Consider the following 22,887-nt stretch of genomic DNA (forward strand, 5'->3'; position numbering starts at 1 on the left):
TCATCCAAACAAGTCATGATTACTTATGAATAATGGATGTGTCTGAAGAAAACCAGTCTGGTTTCAAAGCAATTTTCCCTAGAAAAAGATCATAAAATTAGTTAGATAACACATCTATTCTACAGCAATCTGTCTAGCTCTCCTCTCAGCAATAGAAGATATTTGGACTGAACTTGGCTGAATCACCAAGCTGGATGGCACAGTCTAACTTGTGATGCCATCGTCTGTGTCTCACTTACTCTATTACACAGCCACTGTCAATTCAGCACATTCCAGGAATACTGAATGCACTTAAAAAAAGAAGGAACATGGTCTTCTCCAGCCCTCCTCTACATGCGCTTCACTCTACAGAAGTTCTCTCTACAAGTTTCACATTTAGAAATAGCAGCTTGTTCTTGCTGAGGTCTCTGTCCTACATTCACTGCTGCCTCAGCTTCTGACCATCAAATGTAAGCCTATATAACACAAGAGATTTCCACACAGGAAATAACTGTACAGAACGTAAAATCTTACATGTTACCTCTTGAACTGTCACCTTGTATTTCCATATACTCCAAAAAAACAAGAAAACATGCTAAATTTTTTACACTTCGAACACCAGCAGAAGAGAAAGCCAGGTAAGCTCTCCATTTATCAGCTAACTCTAACAAAGAAGTCATCAAATAAACTTGTAAACACTGATAGATTTTAGAAATAGATTTCTCTGAGGTAATGTGAAATGCTGAGAGAACCATAAATGTTTAGAAGCAAAACATTCTAGTAGAAGACAAAGATATAGTGTGACTGCTTTCCGTGGTATTATGGATTTGACAGAAATTGCCTGGGTAATACTTACCATAGTCATTATCATAAAAAATGATGAATTTCTGCCAGGCATATTCTGTGATCACTCTCAAGATGACATCATTCAAGTAGACAGGAGGGCGGACAGATAGCGTGTAGTCATCATTACGGTTGCTTCTGGTGAGCCCGCAGCCGCTCCTTGGTGTTCCTGCCGTCGAGCGCTGGATGAAGAGGTGAGGGATGTGCATGGCATCTGCCAGTGACTGCAGGGATCCCGCTGATGTGCAGCCAATGGAGCTCACAAGGGCCAGGATGCCTTGGTTCATCAAGTCACAGGCTGCAAGAAAACACAGAGGTATTCAAGATGATGAGAGCAGTTCAGTGCATAGGGCCTATTTTTGCTGCTGAAACACAGACACTGGGCAGTTTTAACCAAGTGAAATGCGGATAAAATTTTGTGCACTGAGTAATTCACTAAAGTCATGAAGATTTACTATTCACTTTGAACTGTCTTATGGTGAAAGCTGAAAGACCGCCCTGTTTACCTTGCCCAGAAATGATTTCTCTCTTCAAAATGGGACCTACCCTGGACCTTCTGAGGAACATTAAGAACAAATTACAGCTGCTGAATTAACATGGCTTCCCAAGGAGATAAGCACTCTTCAAAGTCTAGCACAACTGCTCCATGAGTAGCATCTTTGCTTTATACAGAGAAAATCTGAAAAATAACAGCCCACCGTTGCTGTCAACTTTTGAAGACAGCTGAATATGATTACATACATTAACTTATCCAAGCAAAACAAGAGTTGCTTTTGGGTTCTAAGAGAAGCAAACAACAATCTTATGTAACTTATCCTTTTGGTATATTGTGCTTTTTTTTTTTTTTTTCCTTAAACAAAAAAGACTAAAACAAAATGCTTTCAAAGTTCGGTGAACAGTATGCACATTCTTTTTACTTCCTTAAGAAAGTCATGGTGTTGCTCGCACAAAAAAGGAGTACCTTGTAACTAATGGTCCAGCTAATGAGGGCTGAGTTGCAAGCAATGTGAAGTACTACACAAATGACAGCCACATTAATACCAGAGGTGTTTATCATGATTAATGTTAATGCAATCAATAAATATCAAAAGAATTAATAATAATTAGGCCTGTAATTTTGAAGCATTACCCGGTGAAACAAAGTACAGTCAAGTGTTTATTTTGGGCTTCTAATAGAACTGAGAGCTTGAATGAGGAAACAACACAAGCTTGTAGCATAATTCCCCAGAGTACACCCAAGGCTAAATTTTGAAATACTCAATTTGCCACTGGCAAAGCTACATGTGTAGTTAACCTGCATTTACACATGGAAATTAAGTAATGGTATGGTAAAGAGTAATATGCATTTACATATGCAAATATAATACAAAACTGTGCAATTGCTTATCTTGTAGGAATATTCTGTGCACACAACAGGTGCAGGCAAAAACAAGAAACCCACATGCGAGAATACATTTCCCTAAAAAGACAAAAATATACTAGCATCAGACCTGTTGTCTCATATCATACGGCTCTTACTCACAGTGAGTAATGTTTTACTCTGCAAATACTGATTGATCACAATAGCAATATTTACAACGTGACAAACAGAATCACAGAATCACAGAATTTCTAGGTTGGAAGAGGCCTCAAGATCATCGAGTCCAACCTCTGACCTAACGCTAACAGTCCCCACTAAACCATATCCCTAAGCTCTACATCTAAACGTCTTTTAAAGACCTCCAGGGATGGTGACTCCACCACTTCCCTGGGCAGCCCGTTCCAGTGCCTAACAACCCTTTCAGTAAAGAAATTCTTCCTAACATCTAACCTAAAACTCCCCTGGCGTAACTTTAGCCCATTCCCCCTCGTCCTGTCACCAGGCACATGGGAGAACAGGCCAACCCCCACCTCGCTACAGCCTCCTTTAATGTACTTATACAGAGCAATAAGGTCACCCCTGAGCCTCCTCTTCTCTAGGCTGAACAAGCCCAGCTCCTTCAGCCGCTCCTCGTAGGACTTGCTCTCCAGGCCCCTCACCAGCTTCGTCGCCCTTCTTTGGACCCGCTCAAGCACCTCGATGTCCTTCTTGTAGCGAGGGGCCCAAAACTGAACACAGTACTCGAGGTGCGGCCTCACCAGAGCCGAGTAGAGGGGGACGATCACCTCCCTATCCCTGCTGGTCACGCTGTTTCTGATACAAGCCAGGATGCCGTTGGCCTTCTTGGCCACCTGAGCACACTGCTGGCTCATATTCAGCCGACTGTCCACCATCACTCCCAGGTCCTTCTCTGCCTGGCAGCTCTCCAACCATTCCTCTCCCAGCCTGTAGTTCTGCTTGGGGTTATTGTGCCCCAGGTGCAGGACCCGGCACTTGGCCTTGTTGAACTTCATGCAGTTGACCTCAGCCCATCGGTGCAGCCTGTCCAGATCCTCCTGCAGAGCCTTCCTACCCTCGAGCAGATCGACACACGCACCTAGCTTGGTGTCATCTGCAAACTTACTGAGGGTGCACTCAGTGCCGTCATCCAGATCATTGATGAAGATGTTAAAGAGGACCGGCCCCAGCACCGAGCCCTGGGGGACGCCACTAGTGACTGGCCTCCAACTGGACTTGGCTCCATTTACCACAACTCTTTGGGCCCGGCTATCCAGCCAGTTTCTAACCCAACGAAGCGTGCGCCAGTCCAAGCCAAGAGCAGCCAGTTTCTTGAGGAGAATGCTGTGGGAGACGGTGTCAAAAGCCTTGATGAAGTCAAGGTAGACCACATCCACAGCCTTTCCCTCGTCCACCCAGTGCGTCACTTTTTCATAGAAGGAGATCAGGTTCGTCAAGCAGGACCTGCCTTTCATAAACCCATGCTGACTGGGCCTGATCGCCTGCTGGCCCTGCAAGTGCTGCGTGACAAACGATTCAACCTGAATGGAGTTACTGCAGTCAGGTTCATGGGGAGCTTGACTTCCTAGCCAAAGGATGGCACTGGAGGCCATGAATGCAGAGGAATACCTTATAAAGCCAGTACATTACTCTAATTAAGATTCAGAGATCTGGAACATGCCATGATTGATTCCCAGGGCATACTGACGCCACTGAGGCTCTGACTGATGAGAACACTTCATGCAGATAAATATGGGAGGACTGGTGTTCTCATAGAGTGGCTTCCAAGTGTTTTGACTTCAGAAAAATTGTTCCTTGGTATATGTTCTGAATATACCACAGCTTTTGGAGCAGCTCCTGGACTTCAGGTTAAAGGTACTAGATTCTAAATACTTACAACCATTAGTTTTCAGAAAGTTTTCAAATTATTATTGGCAACTGGGCAAAAAAATATCAGTGTATCACAAGTTTCTAATACTCAGAACGCCTTTAAACAATCTCTTAAGCTATTCATCTAGTATGCTGTTCATTTACATTCCTCATTATCTGTACTTTCACCAGAGGTAACAGGCTTGTCTAGTTGCATTTATGCAGATCCTGAATCTCTCTCCTGATACAGTTCTCCACAGAGTATTGTAATATTTAGGTTGCATATCCCAATAAGAATGCTACCACATGAGAGAGAGAGAAACTATTTTTACTGATATTGATCTATCCACTGATAAATACCTGTAGCTACTTATATGTCGATAGATATCCTTACAGCTAGATAGCCATAGATTAAAAAAAAAAAACACATCAACACTAGACTTTGCAAAAGCCTACTTTTAGTTCAATGAAAATTTAGAAGGTCCCGATACCATCCATTTCAATAAAATATGGAGTATGACCTTCCAGTATCTCAAATACAACATTTAAAAATATACCAGTTGGACCTCATTACAAAAATCACTTGGAAATGTGTACACTTGTGGGCATATTTCAGACTGAGCATAATCAGTGCACTCACAGTACTGTGAAGTGGGAAACAGTTTTTTTTGTGGAACATGTTATTGAAACGTGAATGGAAAGAAAGCAGCACGGAACATTTAGCTCCACAGGGCCAAATGCTAATACCAGCAAGCAAACCGAATAAAGGCTTAAAATCTTCCCTCTCAACATTGCACCATATTTATTACAATAGCCTCAGGGCTGAAGTTGCCTTTTTGGCTCTTTCTTCCATTAAGTGCTTATAAGCACTGTGTGTGTTGGGTTGGGGCAATATGCACTTAATTATGCTCACAAATGGTCTTATTTCTGTACACTTAGAGACTATCCAATACACAGAGTTAGATGCTAAAAAAGGGTATCTTGCCAATCAAAACTTTTTGTTTCCTAATACCTCCTTAGAGGTTGTATTTCCAACCTGATGCTTACTCAACTGCCGATACGATCAAGGTGTATTAGTCTGCAACCAATTAGAGAAACACAAATATTGCTGGATCTTTTAAGACCTCACCACTCAGGACAGAAAAAAATGTCAAGATCAAATGGGTTTGTACACACTTACATTGCAGGCTTAACACTGAAGGAACACAGAATTAACAACAGTGTTTATTAAATGCTATTGTTTTGTAAGTTATGTCTATGCAGTTGTCCAGACATTAATTCACCTGCATAACCACCAGATAATAGGTGCTATTAAAAAACTGGACCTTCAACAGCTAAAAGAATAAAATGGATCAGATTTTCACACGTTGTGTAGAGATAATATCAGGACTGTCTACAGAATTTAAAGTATTTCTCTATTGCAGATGTACATACACACTCTCTCTTGTATAATAAACACTTGCAAGTACACAGCCTTGTGTTTCACTCTTCAGTTTCTTGTTTACCTCAAAATGCAAAGTTACAGAATTTCCAATAGTGGTGGGCTTATTGCCAGTAAAAAACAAAATAAAATAATAAAAACAAAATAAAATAATAAAAAAATCAGTCTGAGTATAATCTCTTCTAAGTTAGTTTGGCATGGTGCCTAAAGAAAGAAAGAAATAAAAAATAATAATTTTGTGTTCAGTATGCTATTTTTTAAAATAAAGATCACAGCCAATGCAACTTGAAATAAATAATTTATATCTAGTCTATCAGCCTGTATAAGCTCTTCCAGCAAAGCAGAATTTAAATAGCTATGGTTACAAATGTGTCTTTAAAATGTTTTCTCTCTAAAATGGAAACAATGGTAGAATCTTAAATAACTACCAGTTGCTGTAATTCAGGGGAAAAAAAAAAAAAAAGGTAACAAAAAAATCTATATATAAAAGCAAGTTTAAAAGGAAACTATTTTGTGCAGGAATAAATAAGAAACACTAAAAAAGGACTGAGATTTAACTCTTGCTATTAATGAGACCATTTTTTTTTTTTTTACTCATCTTTCACTGTTTTTTCATGATAATAAATCACAACATATCAGCCTCATACACCACAAACTGACAAGCCAGACTGAAAAAGTTTGTGGAAGATCTCTAATCTTCAGAGTAAGTCTGTAGAGTGTAACTTTGCTCCCATTTAAATTGCTGGTTAAACAAAAGACATAGCAACTTTTTTTTTTTCCCCCCTAAATGCTAAATATTGCATGTAAAGCATGGGGGGCCACCCTTTAAGTAATCCAAGATGCATTCTAGGGTCCTTTTCTTTTTTTATAATTTAGAAACTAAGGTAGTACTGATTGACCAAGTACACGGTTACTAACCTAGTATACGTTAAGTGAACAGGATCTAGATCTAAATTCTGTTCTAAATAATAAGTCCTGGTCCATTGGACTTGATTTGCACATCTCAATGTCATTCCCATAGATGGTGTTTTCAATGCTAGCATTGTTTCAGTTTTCTCTGCTTCTGGGTTGTTTCCACGTTTTATAAATGTAGAGAAGTACCTCTAAGCTATTTAGGTGAATGTGAAGCTAGAGAATCAAGACTTTACCTGGTATCTGAGATAGAGAGAGAGACAGGTTATACTCAGTTTTCCCTGTATATCTGCCCTGTGTTCCAGAAGTGCTCTGAAGACTGAAACCAGAAGGGCTCTATTTAAGTGGGAGAAATCAGCTTTCTCTAAACTCCTGCTGAAGGTGAGGACTGCCTTTCCACAGAAACATCTCATCCCCTTCCTACTCTCTATTTTGGAGTCTATAAGATTCACCGCCAGATGGATAATGGTTTACCTGGAAGGATGTTCTGATTATTTTGTTCCCCATTGCAATGGAACAGCCAGGAATCCACCATGCATTCAGAAATCAGAGAGAAAAATCCAGTCCGTAAGAACCTGAGGTTTTCTCCATACATTACACATGAAGAAAGTACTTACCGATTTATTAATGCATTTTGAAAATTAATCAACCCTACCATCACCCTGACTGTACTAATCCAGATCCAGATTACAATAAACAATTGATTCAAGGGGCAAAATTCAACATCAGGTGACTTGAGCACCTAATAAGCAGACACTAGTCGATCAGAACATCTTTATAGCTTTATACAAGCTACCATTTCTTGTTTACTTTGGGAATAATATTGTGCTGACTGTTCTGCAAATCCTTGCTCAGTTTCAGGATGCAGATGAAGACTAAGGGACCACAGCGTGCAAATTCCTCCTTGCAAAGACTAAGGAATAACGATAAGTCTGGAGTTCTTCCAATGAGATTTTCTCCTCCCCCCAGTAAGAAGCCATGCTAACCATAAAATAGTGTTTTGCCTACCCGTCACCCCTAAAACAGCCTCAAAACATTCATAAATTCATTACAAAAATGGGCTCACCTGAAAAAAAAAAAAAAAAAAAAAAAGGAAAAAAAACACAACATAAAAACTTAGAAGTTCAAACAGATAAACTATGGGGCTTTCTATTTGGTGTTCATAATCTCAGATGCAAGATGTAGGGATAAAATGCAATTGTGGGGCCCATGATCAAGTGAGCCTAGTTTCAAACTTTCATTAAATCTTTTTAGTCACTTTCGGATAGCAATTCTGCTCTTGCAAATTATTCTTCCCTCATAACACAACAGTTCATCCCAGACTTAGAACTGAATTATTTCGCGATGAGTGACAGCACATTTTTAATATATCCTGAAAACTATTCAGAAAGAAATAAGAGTAAGACGTGAGGAAAAAAAAAAAAAAAAAAAAGCACTATTCTCTAGATCTTAAAGAATATTCTCATCTGCAATGCAGATAAAAGTCTGTCCTTTCTTTCTTCCTATCTTTCCTTCTTTCCTTCTATATAGCTATAGAAAACTTTTTCATTTACATTTTATCTGTAAACATTAACCAATCCTCCCCTCCACTACTCAACTTGGAACACTAACGGTGTTTTAAATTCACTTGTAATTAACCTTTAAGGGATTTCAGTTTGTCCTGACTGGAAAACAAACTTGTGTTTAAGTTTTAACAGATGTGCTTCCTAACCCCTGGGGTTTATTTGTTTGTGAAAAATAATCCAAAATTCTGCTAAAGAATAAATTTAAGAGTAAAAAACATTACTAGAAAGAGCATTTGCATCTCTGGTGCACAAAAACACCACAACTCTAGGATGTTTTTGTTAACAAGCCTTTTATGAAATCTTTTTTTTTGGGTCAGATTTCCTTCCTTAAAGAGGCTTTGCCAGCTATGGTAACATTAAATCCATCACATTAAAATTTAATAACTCATCTGAGCCTTGAAAAATAAACTAGAAATCTCACAAGTTTGAAGGGAGGTAAGACGTACAGAAATCTTACTTTGACACCATCCTTTGCAGGACACAATGAGAGAGCCTGAAGTAAGCGTAGCTTGCAAAAGCCAAATTTCAAAGACTACTAAGTGGAGAACTCAACAATATGTCTCTTTGGACAGAAGTCAAGATTTATTTAACTGTAAGCCAACCTGTAGATTTTCTATTAAATTCTAGAGAGACACACACTGAACTTGCCTTGCCAAATTATCACACCAGGCAGAGAAACAATAGTAAGACTTCTTATACTTAACATTTCTCAAATTTGTTTTCACCTGGCATTCAGCAGTTGCACCCAGGCCCTGGCTGAGAGGAGTGATAGCTCCTCACTCTTTGAGCAGCCCTGAACTACCTGAAAAACATTTTGAAATAGTATTTCAAAGAAGTTACACAGACACAAAACCTTAGCTGAAGAATGGCTTTAGCTTCCATCTCCACTAGCACGTGAAGATGAGTATATTGTAGAAAAACTACCGCTGCTTTTTAGGGTGCCCGTGGTTAAGAAGTGCAAAGAAGCTGCAGTGCTGGCAGCCCTGGCAAGAGGAAGGGATGCCAGCTAGCACTGTTGGAGAGATGATAACAATCAGATGAAGAAGAGCAGAGAAAAGGAGGTGAAACTGATTAAAGCCAGGCAGTGACTTTTACTGGAGAAAGGGTTAGAGAAACCACAAAATCAACATCTTGATCCTGACATCCCAACAAGGATGACTACCTGCAAAGTTAATGTAGCCCACTGAAAAATAAGGAGTGTGTGGAAACTGTGGCCTTAATTGACATGAATGACTCCAAAATTCTCCCTTCTTTGTGTGCCGAACCTTAGCTGACACGAGCCAAACCTCATCTGTTGCTAGCATCCTTGCTCAAACTGTTGCACGAGCACTTTCCATTCATCCATTACAGAAAATGAAAACTTTTCATTTCATGTGTAACCCTCAGTGGATTATACTTGATTACCTATTTAATGATGAAGCATATATTACTTCAGTCTACCGTGCAACTTCCTCCATCTCTTACTTTGTTCATCTTCACCCTTGCACTGTTGCTCAATCTTTTAATTTTCCTTACCAGCACTGTTTGAGAAGTTATTAAGTAGTGCATAGTGTCTTGATACCCTTTTTAATAGCTAGCTTGCCTGCTGCAGAGCAGAGAATTGCAGCATAGCAGCAATTATATGGAAACAAAAAGACAGCCTTAAAGAAGCTTAATATAAAATTAGAGAGAATTTTATCAACATATAACATCCCAGTAACATCACAGGGATTTACTCTAGTTCTGTGTTCTCTGAAAGTCTATGTAAAAGTATTAGAGAAAAAATACCAACAACAAATCACGTTTAAACCTTGGGCATTAGCAATTCTCATTTTATAGACTTGCTCAAAACAAGCCAGGGCAAAATTCTTGTTAAGAGAATAAAACACTGATCTGAAATACCATTTGACAAAAATCACACTTTCCTTGCCACCGATCAGCCAGATTGTCAGGCAAGTTTCCCCTCCAGTTTTTCCAACTCAGATTTAACTTCTTCCTACTTGTTTTTTCTTCCCCGACTACAGAACATACATTTTCATCCTCCCATGGCCTGTTCTCACTCCCTCCTTAGCATCTACTCCAGCCAAAGCAACTTGCTCTTCCTCTTCATGTATCCCCCTCTCTCTCTTTTGTTAATTTCCCCCCACCTACTTCAACACTTTTCCTCCAATATCAAGAAACAACAAGATCTGGAGGCCTTGACACCAGGCTGAGAATCTGAAGGATTGTATCCTGGTCCCACGTTTGACATTACTGTGTTAGATGACTTATTTGGGATGGGCAATCACATTTCTCTTACACTTTGGGGATTATGATCATAGAATCATGAGGGTTGGAAAAGCCCTACAAGATCACCTGGTCCAAGCATCCCCCTACCACCACTGTCACCCACTAAACCATGTCCCTAAGCACTACGTCCAACCTTTCCTTAAACATCCTCAGGGATGGTGATGCCACCACTTCCCTGGGCAACCTGTTCCAATGCCTGGCTGCTCATTCTGAGACAAAATTTCTTCTATGTTCCAAACTAAACCTTCCCTGGTGCAAGGTGAGGCCATTCCCTCTAGTCCTATCACTAGCTATCTGCGATGATACCTTATTTCCTTTGTAAAACACTTTTGCACGATCCAAATGCAAAAGATTACACCCTTCTCCCCTCCCCCCAACCATTTTTCCCACGCTTAGAAGGCCCATTGCATTTCTCAGTATAATTCACTCTGCCAGAAGTTGCTTTACATCCCCTCTCTTTCCTGAGTGCTAATGTTTCAGAACTCCCCTTTCTTGCCCAGCCTATTAGTATGGAGACAACAGGCTCTGCTGGAGAGATGCCGTGTGAAGCACAATAGCACAACCTAGTCCAGGGCAGACAAAAGAACACACAGCTGGTAGCATTAGCTTAATTGGAAGCCCTACAATGGAAAGAGCTGCCTGTGCTGCCCTGGACGAGCTTGGCATTCTCCCAAGCACAGATATTACTGAACAATACTGCTCAAAATAAGACCATCCCCAAAGGAAAAGAAATCTGTGAACAGCAATCTGGGAGAGCTTTCTTCCTACAGAGCAAACAGCAAAAGGGACAGTAGCGTAACTTTTTTTTTTTTTTTTTTGTTGGTGGCATTGCAAAGGAAACTCTTTATATGCCAAAAAAATTAAAAAGGAAAGAAAAAAAAAAGAAAAAAGTCATGCATTTAATTCCTTTTTTTTTTTTTTTTAAAAAAAAAAAAAGGCAATTCTACTAGACAAGTGAATTGAGCAGAACAATTTGAAGACCAAAGAATACTAAGGCCAGATCTTGTATTTGCCATGAAAGAGAAAAACAGACCCTACATCAAGATAAAAAAAAGCTTTGTGTGAGAATAAAAAGAAAGCAAGGAAGACAGTACATCAGTTGCAAAAAAATACATGGGTGTGAAAAACCTGAGAAGTCTGCAGGAGTTCAGAACATCACTTCCATTAGCAACTTAGCCACTCAAGAAAACCTTCGACGAGTCAAAACAACTACCACCATTATTATTTGCTAAGAATAGACATTGTGCTTATTTCGCTGACTGACACACAGAATAACAATCATGTTAAGAATAAAAATATCAACTACCTTTTATAGAACACTTTTTATTTGTAGCTCTGAAAATGCTTTGCAAAGAAGCTCAGCATCTTCATCTCTATTTCACAGAAGAAAACAGATGTGCCAAGGGGAATTACTTGCCCAAGGTCAGAAAGCAAACCAAGGAAATTATTTTCCATGCCAAGCTAAAACATGCACAAAGACCGAAAACAAAGTCTTTTGTTGGAGCTTTTCATTGTTTGTTTTGAGCATTAGTGTGTGACTAAAAGCGTTTTATGTTCTGAGCCTAATATAACCAAGCTTTATGAAAAGGAAAGATTTGAAAGGCAAAGCAATGTGGCCTACAACAGTGGAATTAAATGACAAAGTTTCCCAGATGTGCAGTGACCCCAGGGCAGGCACACTCTTGGTTATGGGGGATGTTGGGTATGTGCCCCAACACTCAGAGACAAGCAAGTATGTATCAGGAAGCGAACGAGGCAAATAAAACCAGAGAGGTAGGTGGGAGACGGTCTTGGTGGATAAAACAAAATGGCAGGAGATGTGGGGAATGTGCATTAAGCAGAAGTATTAAATTAAGTAAGGGCTTCACAAAGAAATTACAGACAAAATCATAAGGTATTGAAGTAAGAGGGGGGAATAAACTCTGTGAAAACCGGGAAATAAACTCTCATGATCGGGCATTTTGAAGAATGACATATGCTTGCTTAGACTGGGTATTCAGTACCAGTGACAGAGAGATCCAGCATCTCAGCATGTATTACTTACAAATGTCCTCAACATAGTTTCATATTTGATACACAGGGTAATTGTTCCTAACACCCTCAGATAGTTTATATGTCACTAACAACCACATAAGATGATGACAACACAGAAGCACACACTTAAAAAAAAAAAAAAAGGATTAAGGGTGCAATGCTTATACAGAGAATATACAGATTCAGAAAACAGAACTAATGGAAGGCATGGGCATTAAAAAAAGAGAGAGAACCCACAGGTCTTCACATGGAACAACAATAAAGGAATAAGAAAAGTAAAGGGTTAAATTATAGCCTTGAAGTCATAGAATAGGCTGTTAAATGTTAGTTGGTAAGCAATGAGATAGTGAGATTTGCAGTTGGGAAGTAATAAATCCATTTAGACATCAAGGAGGAGGATGCCAGCTGCTGCAATGTGGCAAAAATGGAAGAGAACTGGAGATATAGCAGGGAAGCCAGCAAAGATGGCCAATACATTGACAAATGTGTCAGTTGAAAGGGCATTGAGGAAAAGTCAACTTGGTGCATGTTATAGACAAAGCAGCAGCAGGGTCTGGCAGCAGCCTCAGCATCTGAAGGGAAGGAGATAGAAGACAAAATGTGCCTAAGTTTGAGAGTCTATTTTTACGCTGTTACTCCAGGAATAATGGTGCAGTGTTCTATTGGTGCCAGTTGCAACCTTTTACTGAGATTGCTTTGACTTTAATGGTTGCCAGAGATGCCAGAAAAAGACAGTAATGCATGTTTTCTTTTCCCTTGACTTTTCCCAATGTCACAGAAAAACAAATTTGCATAACTCTGAAATAGAAAATACACACTGACAATAAGGAACACTTGGGTAACACTAAACACTTAACCTTAATTGGAAGCAGCAGTTGATCTAAACCACACACACCATGAACCCCTACCAGTGCCAGGAGATTTTAAAACCTTCCCTGACAATGAAGGGACACACATCCAACAGAAGACATCCCTGACCACTATCAGAAAACAATTGACATACTTCCCGTTTGGAACCAGAGGTAAAGCTCCTCTTTGCCTGGAAGTAGCATTTTTGAACTGTGTCTCTCCCTGACAAACTCATAACTATGTGGGGTGCAAAAATACAAGGCATCAGAATCCAGAAGTGGAGCAGATGTGCTTTTCTGCATCTAGCCTGTCTAGTGAAAGACATCAATGCCAGCTGCAAGAATGCCACGTGGAGTGGAGCAGTGGAACTGCTGAGTTTACTTGCTCACTTTTCCCTTGAATGCAAGTAATGATTTTCTTTCTAGGTCTCTTAAAAACCTGTAATCACTATTGCATCTAAGCCCTACCCCCACTGTGTTGCTTTGGATTAGCAGCTTTCCTCCACTGCAGCTCTCAGTCCTCTGGGTTCAGTATTTCCTGCAGTGACTGACATCACTTCTCCCCTTCCTCCTGCTCTTTCATGAAACACACTGCTACAGCAACTCTGTACAAGGCAAGCATTGAATCCTCTACAGGACGATGTCTTCATGACACACTGACTCATTTTGCATTGGTATCACAAGTTTCAAGCAAGTGGTTCTGTCACTGCTGGATGTGACCGAGAAGCGTGTGAGTCTTGCTGCGTGTATTGAGAGCTCCCAGTTATGGACTGCAAGTAGCATTATTTTAGCCCCCTTTCACTATGCAACCTCATGGTAGGAGGCAGAAAACTCACGTCTGGTACCCTCCGGTGCATTGTACCTATGGTGCTTAGCTATAGTTTGGTGCCCATGTGGAAGAAAGCACTTGCCACCATTTAGCTCTTGTAGCTTATAGGGTTGTCCTGAAACTGGTACTAAACCAGAGTACCACATACCACCATCTTATCCACAATACAACAGATATCATGCCATATGAGAGGCTAAGGCAAACAAGTGAAAAGACTTGAAATAAATAACATTCTTTTCATTCAAACGTATCCAATACTTTATGAAAGTATAGTAATTACCATATATCAAAACACAGGAATCATACAGCAGATTAAGCAGCAGACATGAAGAGCTGAAGTTACAAAAAAAGTCTTTTTCTGCTCAATTCTTAGTTAAGCAGCAAGAGGCAGGTCTGTGTATGTGCCAGTGTCACCCTGAATACCTAACTGCTGTTTGAATCCTGCATGCACAATAGCAATAGCAAGCAGGTTTCAAAAATGTTCCTTTAGGACTGGGTAAAGCAAAGTTTTCTTAGTAACGTGAGTGCTGCCAAGGGCGTTGCAGTAAAGCCCACACGGTCCTTCTGCCACTGGGCTGGGCTGATCAAAGAGCAGGCACTGCCTTGGTTTCCCACAGCATCTCATTAGTGTCCCGCAAGAGGTGTTCTGCAGGAAAAAGGAAGGTCAGTTTTCAGAAATTTAATTACAGATGACTAGCTGCCAAGGGTAAATAACTTTAAAATGCATTGTAATACATGTGTTTGCATAATTCTAGTACATTATTCCACTGTTTATACATCTGTTTCTGCGGAACTTGTACAAAACAGAAGGGTTAAAGCTTAGCAAATAGCCCAAACCTGCTCTCCTTTCAGCAGTTTGGAAAGGTGCTTTCTGACTTTTCCTGATTTTGGCCAAAGAATTAGTGAGGAGAGAGCCAAGTACACTTCACTATTTTTCGATTTCCATTCAGTCAATTGTTCTCCTTTGTTAGGAGGAAGAAAATTATATACTAAGGCACTGTCAGTTTGCTTGCCTTTTTCTCTCATTCTCTCCCCATTGCTGCTTTTGATACCTGTTTATTTTTCATAGGAAGACAGTCAATACATTTTTTTTTTCTATTCAATGTAATTATTTTTTAGGAATGAGATGCAAGCATTTCTTGTTTGCTATATCTGTGGTACACATACACACAAATATACATATATACAGGCAGAAAATATCACACATCTTCAACCTCAGCCTGTGCACACCAATACTCTGAGCCAAGCTGCATAAGCCAAATGCAAACCCAAGAGAAAGAGTCAGGCTTCAACTTTAAGAGCAGTGTTATTTTCCCATCCTCCATCTGGGAGGCTGCTGCCTGCATTTCTAAGCCTTTAAGCCATCCAACTGCAGGAAAAATCTAAGGTCAGTCCTTTGTAAGGCTTCAATTAACACAGGCATATATTTAGTATTAGTACGAGAGATGACCCAAAATCCAGTGATTTTGTCCCCACAATAGAAAATGAAAGCCTTCTCTAGCCTGAAATTGACATTTGAATTAATGCAGCTTTCATTTCTTATTATTTTCTATGAGCAATGTCAGATTCCACAGAATGATTTGCACAGAAGTTTGAAACAGGTATAAGGACTGTCAAATTACTACACTTTCCAAAGCAAGAAATAAAAGAATAGACATAGGCTAGAATATAGGCAGGAGAAATAGAATAGGCAGGAGAAAAAAATAAAAATCTTATTCCTAATATCAGTACCTTTGCTAGAGTTCAAACAATGTTAAAACCCAGTGATGTTAAAGAATGGCAAAAAAACTAGTATCTTCATTCACCTCTAAGATTTAAAAACCTCAGAAACTGGTATTTAAAACACAGAAAAAAAACATTAGGAAAAAAATAATATATATATATATATATCCAGCCCTGTTCTCAGTCTTTATGTATCTGAAAACCAAGTACAAAGCCTTGGAAATGCAGTAAAATGCTTTGTTAAAAGCAACTTCCCTATTAATTTAACAACCTCATCTATTTCTTCCAATAAAAGAAACTTTTCTTATTCCCTCAGTTTTTGGACTGCTTGGTGCCAGTCAGTACTGAGCACATGCCAAGACTGAGTTTTGACAGCGATTTAAAATTGCGATTACAGCTACATTAAACACCTTGGGAATGCCTCCGAGGTCTGGCATCATCCACATGCTTTATCCTAACTCTACCTCGGGAGGCCTTTTTTCCCAAGATTTCATTTCTTTTCAAAAAAGATGCAGGTATACTGATTTGAAGAGACCTAGATGGAATGCCTAGTACCTACTTTGTCAAAAAAAGAAAATTAATAAAAAGGAGTATCTCTGCAGTAGAACAAACCACAGCCACAGCTTTACCATAGAACTTCTGTCTTAACCTTACTTTTGCTGTTTGCCACATGGACAATTAGCTATATTTATATATAGCTAATTTCTATTATAGCTTTATTTCTATATAGCTATAAATATATATAGCTAATTTATATTTCTGCAACTACGTGGTCATTTGTCGCTCTCTCCATGAGCTTCCACAGAGAAGTCTGGGAGCTTGGTTCCACGTGCTAATTCTTGGGAAAGTCTTAATGTTTGCCATCAAAACCAGGTTTGCCAGTGTCACTGGAGAATGATGAAAGCAACCAAAAAAAGCTTTTATGAAAGCTGGTGGAAGCTTCAGAGGGCTGCAGATCTCATGCCATATTCATATTTTGGCTGTTCTAGGATCTGATTCAGCTATTTTTCGAAAACAAACCATGGTGCTGAGATACAATTCCCAATGTACCATATCCAAGCACCTTGTAATCACATGTATACCAAAATGTCACTGTGTTGCATGTTTCTATCAGCAAAAGGACAGCTTTCTTTACATGCAAATTTTTTATACCTGGGAGTATAACAGAAATAGAAGCTCCTTCTGGCTGCGGAATATGTAAACTGTCCATTGCCTTCGGTTATTGTCTTTTTGCTGTTAATAGGAGCTGGCACAGGCTGAGGGATTCGCACTAACACATCCTGCTGCAGAGCCAGGGACTACTGTTATTTGTAAATCGTTTTCTCCTTTCACAAAGGAAGACTATAGCACATAATGCTATTTCAGTGGACTGATACCATTGTTTTATTTTTAATAGATACAACGGCAAAGGGAATTGTTAACAGTACTGCTGTTATGAAAAATAGATTAGACAAAACAATACATTTCAGAGAGAATGCTGCTCACATGAAGAAAGATAAAATTAGAAGGGCAACGTTCTAAAATGCAGGATATGACCGCTTTCCTGCAGCTGAAATGAAGAGGATTAGCAATTCTACGAATCCAAAACTTGCCAACTCCAAGTGTGTGGATTTTTAAATAGCATGGCTTTAGGATGTTAAGCAAGCCTGTACAAACTAGATCAAGGAAATCTTTACAATAAGAAAGACAATCTGGCATTTGGGAGGCAGGCATCATTAGAGAAAAAAGAACTGCTGGCTAGCAAAGACTGCTTTTTGTCTGACTTTACCATTGCTGTTTCCCCCCACATTCATTTAGAACATCAGCCAAGGGAAACTCTACCTTTCAAGATTTCACTTTTTCCACCCCTTACACAATTACAGTACCATTTGTTTTCCCAAACTGGTATGAACGGGAGGGGGTTATGGTCAGATATACTATAAACACTGGCAATTTAAACAAAGTAAAGACCTGTTCTTACAAACTCAACCAAGGTAGAAAATGCCTAAACCAATCTAAAATGCAAGGGAAAAAATCCAACTAGTCCAGCTAAACCAGGCTCTCTGTAGTACTGTTTACTTTGCATGCCACATATTTACAGGGTAATATAATATTAACAGAAGGTTTATTATTGTTCATAACAATCACATTATGTATTTTTACCAATTCAGGTCACTGAGTAAACATTCATTGTAGGCTACACGACCAGAAGTGGAATTTAATGTAAAGCCTTGACTTCGTTTTGGGGAATCTTCCATCACTGTTACTAGAGTTGTTCTGGGCAGGATGCGTAAAACCCCTAGCACAGACAGGCTGCTGCAGGATTTTACTATCATGTCACAAACACAGTGTTTTAGAAGACTTAAGTCGGGACCTCTTCATAATTCTTACTAGCAGCTGTCTCTGCAAGCAAAGGTCACCAGTTTTTCATCCAGAATGCTGCTGACACCTTCAGATTCCAGAATTAAATTGGTTCACCTGAATCTGGGCTCATAAACCCTTCTCTTTATCCACTTCCTCTGCCACAGTGCTGAATCACTTTTCTCTTATGTGATGTGGCCCTTACAGCCCAGATGCAGATACACATTGGGGGCCTGCAATACTGGGAAAGATTTTTTCCATTAATTATAAACTTGCTGGAAAACATGATCTTTGTTGCCCTGTTTACTTGGGAGAGGCTTACCACTTGTGAGTAATGCTCAATTTAATCGACACGTAAGCAATTAGTCATTTAGGATGCAATTTTCTTCTTTCTCTGCTAACTATACCTTGTGTGATCCTGTGACTCCTTGGACAGGAATACACTGGGTGGCGAAGCCCAAGACTACCTCTCTGGCCATTTCACTCCACGTAAACTGTCAAACATTTAATGGATCAAGGGCAGTAACCCAAGGGACCTGCAGCCCACTATTCTCCTATCAGACACACTGTCCTCATAGTACAGTGATTATGAGAGATATAAGTTGAAATCCTTTGTGACAGAAGAGAATTTGTGCCTTCTGTATCCTGACTGTGTGCACGAACCACTCAGCTATCAAGCAAAAGAAAATCTCCTCCCATAGGAATTCTGAGACTCTCAACTCACTGCTTCTTACAAAACCTTCAGACAAAACATTCTGCTTCAGGTAGAACAGATACTTCTTATCAACTGGAATAAAGTTTTCATTTTATTCTATTCTTTTAATTTTTTCATCTTCTGTGTGCAGTTTTGGGCACCACAGTATAAAAAGGATATAAAACACTTTAAAAATACACAGAAAGTGTCCAGTACAGAGTTACGAAGACTCCAGAGGGCAACACATATGAGGAGTGCCTGAGGTCCCTTGGTTTGTTCGGCCCCGAGCAGAGCAGGCTGAGGGGAGGCCTCATGGCAGCCGGCAGCTCCCTCACGAGGGGAGCGGAGGGGCAGGCGCTGAGCTCTGCTCTCTGGGGACAGCGACAGGACCCGAGGGGACGGCATGGAGCTGGGACAGGGGAGGGTCAGGCTGGGGGTTAGGGAAAGGTTCTGAACCCAGAGGGTGCTTGGGCACTGGGACAGGCTCCCCAGGGCAGTGGTCACAGCACTGAGCCTGCCAGAGTTCAAGAGGCATTTGGACAGCGCTTTCAGATACTTAGTCTGATCTTTGGGTGGTCCTGAGTGGAGCCACGGGTTGGACCTTGTGGGTCCCTTCCAACTCAGGATGTTCTATGATTCTAATAGCCAAATCAAGAAGTCTAATGGCACACAGGCGTAAAATCCCCCATTATCCAAGCTGTCTTTATCAGACTGCTGTGAAGGTATATGAAACACATAATCAACACGCACCTTAAAGGAAAGGAATTACAACTGTCTTGCTCCTCTTCAGGACATGCGATATGACACTCAAGTGAGATGGGGTACATGTTGCTATTGTAATGATGTATTTAATCTTACCTTGTTGTGACCTGTGAGAACAGAGAGGTAACTTATCCCCTTTACCGCAGATGGTCACAGGGTGTTCAATAAATCAAAAATTTACACCCTATCCTAGTAGCCAGCACCACTCTCTATGTCACACTCTGTAATCTTCTTTTCACATGTAAATGAGGCATCCCTCTGAAATCCGTGCACGTAAAAGCTGATAAAGATAGAATCTGTCCAATCCGGCAGTATAAAGACAAGAATTCTATGGTGATGCTGTGTGTGGATTTTGAATGAGAAATGTACATCATTTAATTTTGGGCAGGGTACATTATGAAATTAAAATCACTACACAATAGGATTTAGTGTTTAACCAATATTTTGCCATTTTTTAGACTGTCAGTGAAAATAATACTCATGAGGACTTGCCTAAGAGAGCTCACTTTGTTATTCAATTTTTATTTTTTATTTTTAAACTAAAATCTGACAGGGAAAAAGAAAATACCAGTAAGATAGCAAAATGTCTGAACATAATAGAAGACACTAAAAATATATAATGTTTCAAGGATTATATCTGAAAATTAAACCCTTCAAACCATTTGCTACTATTCCATTAGGAAGAGTTCTCTCCATGCCTAAAAATAAAAAATAAAATGCTTCATTTTAGGCTCTTACAGGGATCCACCCTGTACTTCCTCCAGCTCCACTTTGTTTTTATTCTTTCCAAAACTGAAATATCTTGGCTGTACTAGTTTATGAGACAGACATGCTGCTAAGCAGGGACCACAGATGAGCGCACACATCTTTTTTCATGAGACACCGATAACATATTAAATGTGAGGTTATATGGTACACAATTTACCTCACCCACATATATTTTGAGTTTTCATTAATCCCTATTGCTTTGCATCTGAAAAAAATCAAAGATATCCACAAGCTTTGTCATCAAAAATGTTAGAAACAAAAGCTATCAACCTTCATACCTTGTCTATATTAAGTGAAATAGTGCAGGTGAAAGCGAACAATATTATTTTTATGGACAGAAACTGCTGCAACAGTGAAGAGTAAACGATGATCATCCCAGAATAAACTACAGATAATGTTCAGAGCACTCATCTGGCATAAGAGGAAAACCAAAAGTTCAAGATGATGATCCAAATCACTGAAAACACAGACAGGAAGGCAAGTTGTGGATGCATCATCCCTGGAAGCATTCAAGGCCAGGTTGGCTGCGGCTTTGACCAATTTGGTCTAGTCAAAGGTGCCCCTGCCTCTGGCAGGGGGCTTGGATCTTTCACAAGCTTTCAACCCAAACCACTGTGATTCTATGATTCTATGAAATATTCTACATCCTGTCACCATGTTAACTTGTAAGGTTATTCTGGGGCAAAAAGAAATAAACAAACAAATAATTGTGGACCAACATAAGTATCTGCAAATAAGTTTTGCTGGTTAATGTGCAATTGCTCCATTTTTACACACACACACACACACACACATACATAGGCAAAAAAAACCACCGTGTCAGTATAATTCTCATTAGCAATAATTAATTTTTTCTGAGTGGTAAAACTAGGTCAAATTCAAATCTAGTATAAGCAAATGGAAATGCTATTAAACAGAGAGGTTCAGAAGAAAAAAGTCTACTATGATTTCATTTGCCCTCTATTTCTTTGGTACCACTTTTCCTATGGAAAGCTACCTTATCCCATAATACTTGCTGGAAAGATAAGAAAACTACTAAACCTACCTGATCGCACTGCTCTGTATCAATTGGGATGTACTGTTCAGTACTCTGAGTTTAAGAAAAGCACTACGTAACATCAAGAGAATCATATTAGATTGCTGGAGGTAAAACTGCTTCTAATCCTAACAGACAGGCTTCTACAGCCCTGGTTATCCCTTAGGAAGCAGGGGATAACAATCCAAAGGATGTTTTCCCCCTTTATTTACCCCACAAAGGCCATTTCATGTTGCTGAGTCATTTAATAGGATCTAAGACATCAGATCATTATTAAGATACTGCATTTAATTAAAACTTCCTGATCCCCTTACTTCTTTGTCATCCTTCTTTCACCAAACACAAGCCTGGACACTGAACCTCAGGACAAAATCTTTCTTTGCTGCTGCCAAACGTAACCCTGGAACAAGGGATATTTATGTTTTTAAGTTGCATGTCCATGGCACAAACATAATTGTAAAAAAGAGCTTACAAAAAGAAGCATCAAATTAATCTCAATTCTTTTCTGATGATTCCTTAAATGTTTACAAGGCATGGCCGCATGTTATTGCTTCATAACATCTCTCTGAGGGATTTGTAAATACAATGTTGTTAGAGACTCCCCTCATCTAAACAGCTTCAGCAGGTTGAGAGGAACTCAGATAAGAAAAAACGGAGCAGGGAAACAAATGTTTATTTTTCCCCCTCACTTGGCATTTGAAGAGAAGCTTTGGAGGAATCAATATTTTCAGATTTATGAGAAAAACAAGCAGGGGGGCCCAGATTTCATGGCCTTTACGGAAGCAGACTTCTTGTTGGCTCCACCAAGGAAATGTCAGATCACAGTGACAGCCCATATCAGCAGCTACCCAAGAGCCATCACACTGACTAAATATCCTGGAAATGGGGAGCTGTGAGTCATCAGCTGGGAAGTGCTAAGAAGTTGTTAAAAAAAAAAATATAATAAAAAAAAAGCATGCACAGATGCACAGGATACTGTGTTGTTTTTAGCCAGAAGTGAACACAGAAATAGGTCTTCTGGTTAGAAATCATTTTTGGTGCTACAGAGCAGTGATGTGCAAAGGTGATCTCACTGGATAACAGCCCTTTGCAGAGTAAACAGAAACAGTAACTACTCCTGCTAGCACACACTGGCTGCAGGGTGGTTGGTTATGATGTGTCAAGTTGAACTTCAAGAGCAAAAATCTCTCCATAGGAAACAGTGACTGATGCTTGACTGCAAGTACTATGGTAGCATTATCACAGAGAAAGCAAACAACAGAGATGCTGCATCCCTTTGGTAAAAACTCAGAATGCTGCATTGATTTTTAGCTTAACAGAAACAGGGGGAAAAAAATCCATGTAAATGTGTATCAGTTATGAATACTCTTGTTAGCTCATGTGGGCACAACCAGCAAAAATAGCAACTTGTGAGGATGGCTGTTGGCCTGAGCGCAGGCCAATCAATCCATTATAATTTAAGTGCAAGCTGCTCTGATAGAGGCATTAGTTCCCCACTATATTGCATTTGCCAGTTTAAGATGGAAAAAAAAAAGAAAAAAAAAAAAGGAGAAGAGAAAAAAGGATATTGGAACCACAGACCTCTAGGACTGGGGCTTGCCAGTGACTCACAGATGTCAT

The 22,887-nt window shown here is 39.7% G+C and overlaps 1 protein-coding gene across 4 annotated transcripts in view; it reads right to left on the bottom strand.

The window, feature by feature from the left end:
* Window positions 1-22,887, bottom strand: part of GRID2 (glutamate ionotropic receptor delta type subunit 2) — a 781,090-nt gene that overhangs the window by 299,448 nt on the left and 458,755 nt on the right. For all 4 annotated transcript variants that reach the window (XR_011808873.1, XM_072037034.1, XM_072037035.1 and 1 more), the window contains one exon: window positions 836-1,120. Coding sequence is in view for 3 of the 4 variants with exons in the window: in XM_072037034.1 (XP_071893135.1) it covers window positions 836-1,120 (285 nt within the window). In the remaining variant the exon portion in view is untranslated. The remainder of the gene's footprint in view (window positions 1-835; window positions 1,121-22,887) is intronic.

The sequence above is a fragment of the Anas platyrhynchos genome, chromosome 4 (assembly GCF_047663525.1).
Source record: "Anas platyrhynchos isolate ZD024472 breed Pekin duck chromosome 4, IASCAAS_PekinDuck_T2T, whole genome shotgun sequence".
NCBI lineage: Eukaryota > Metazoa > Chordata > Aves > Anseriformes > Anatidae > Anas > Anas platyrhynchos.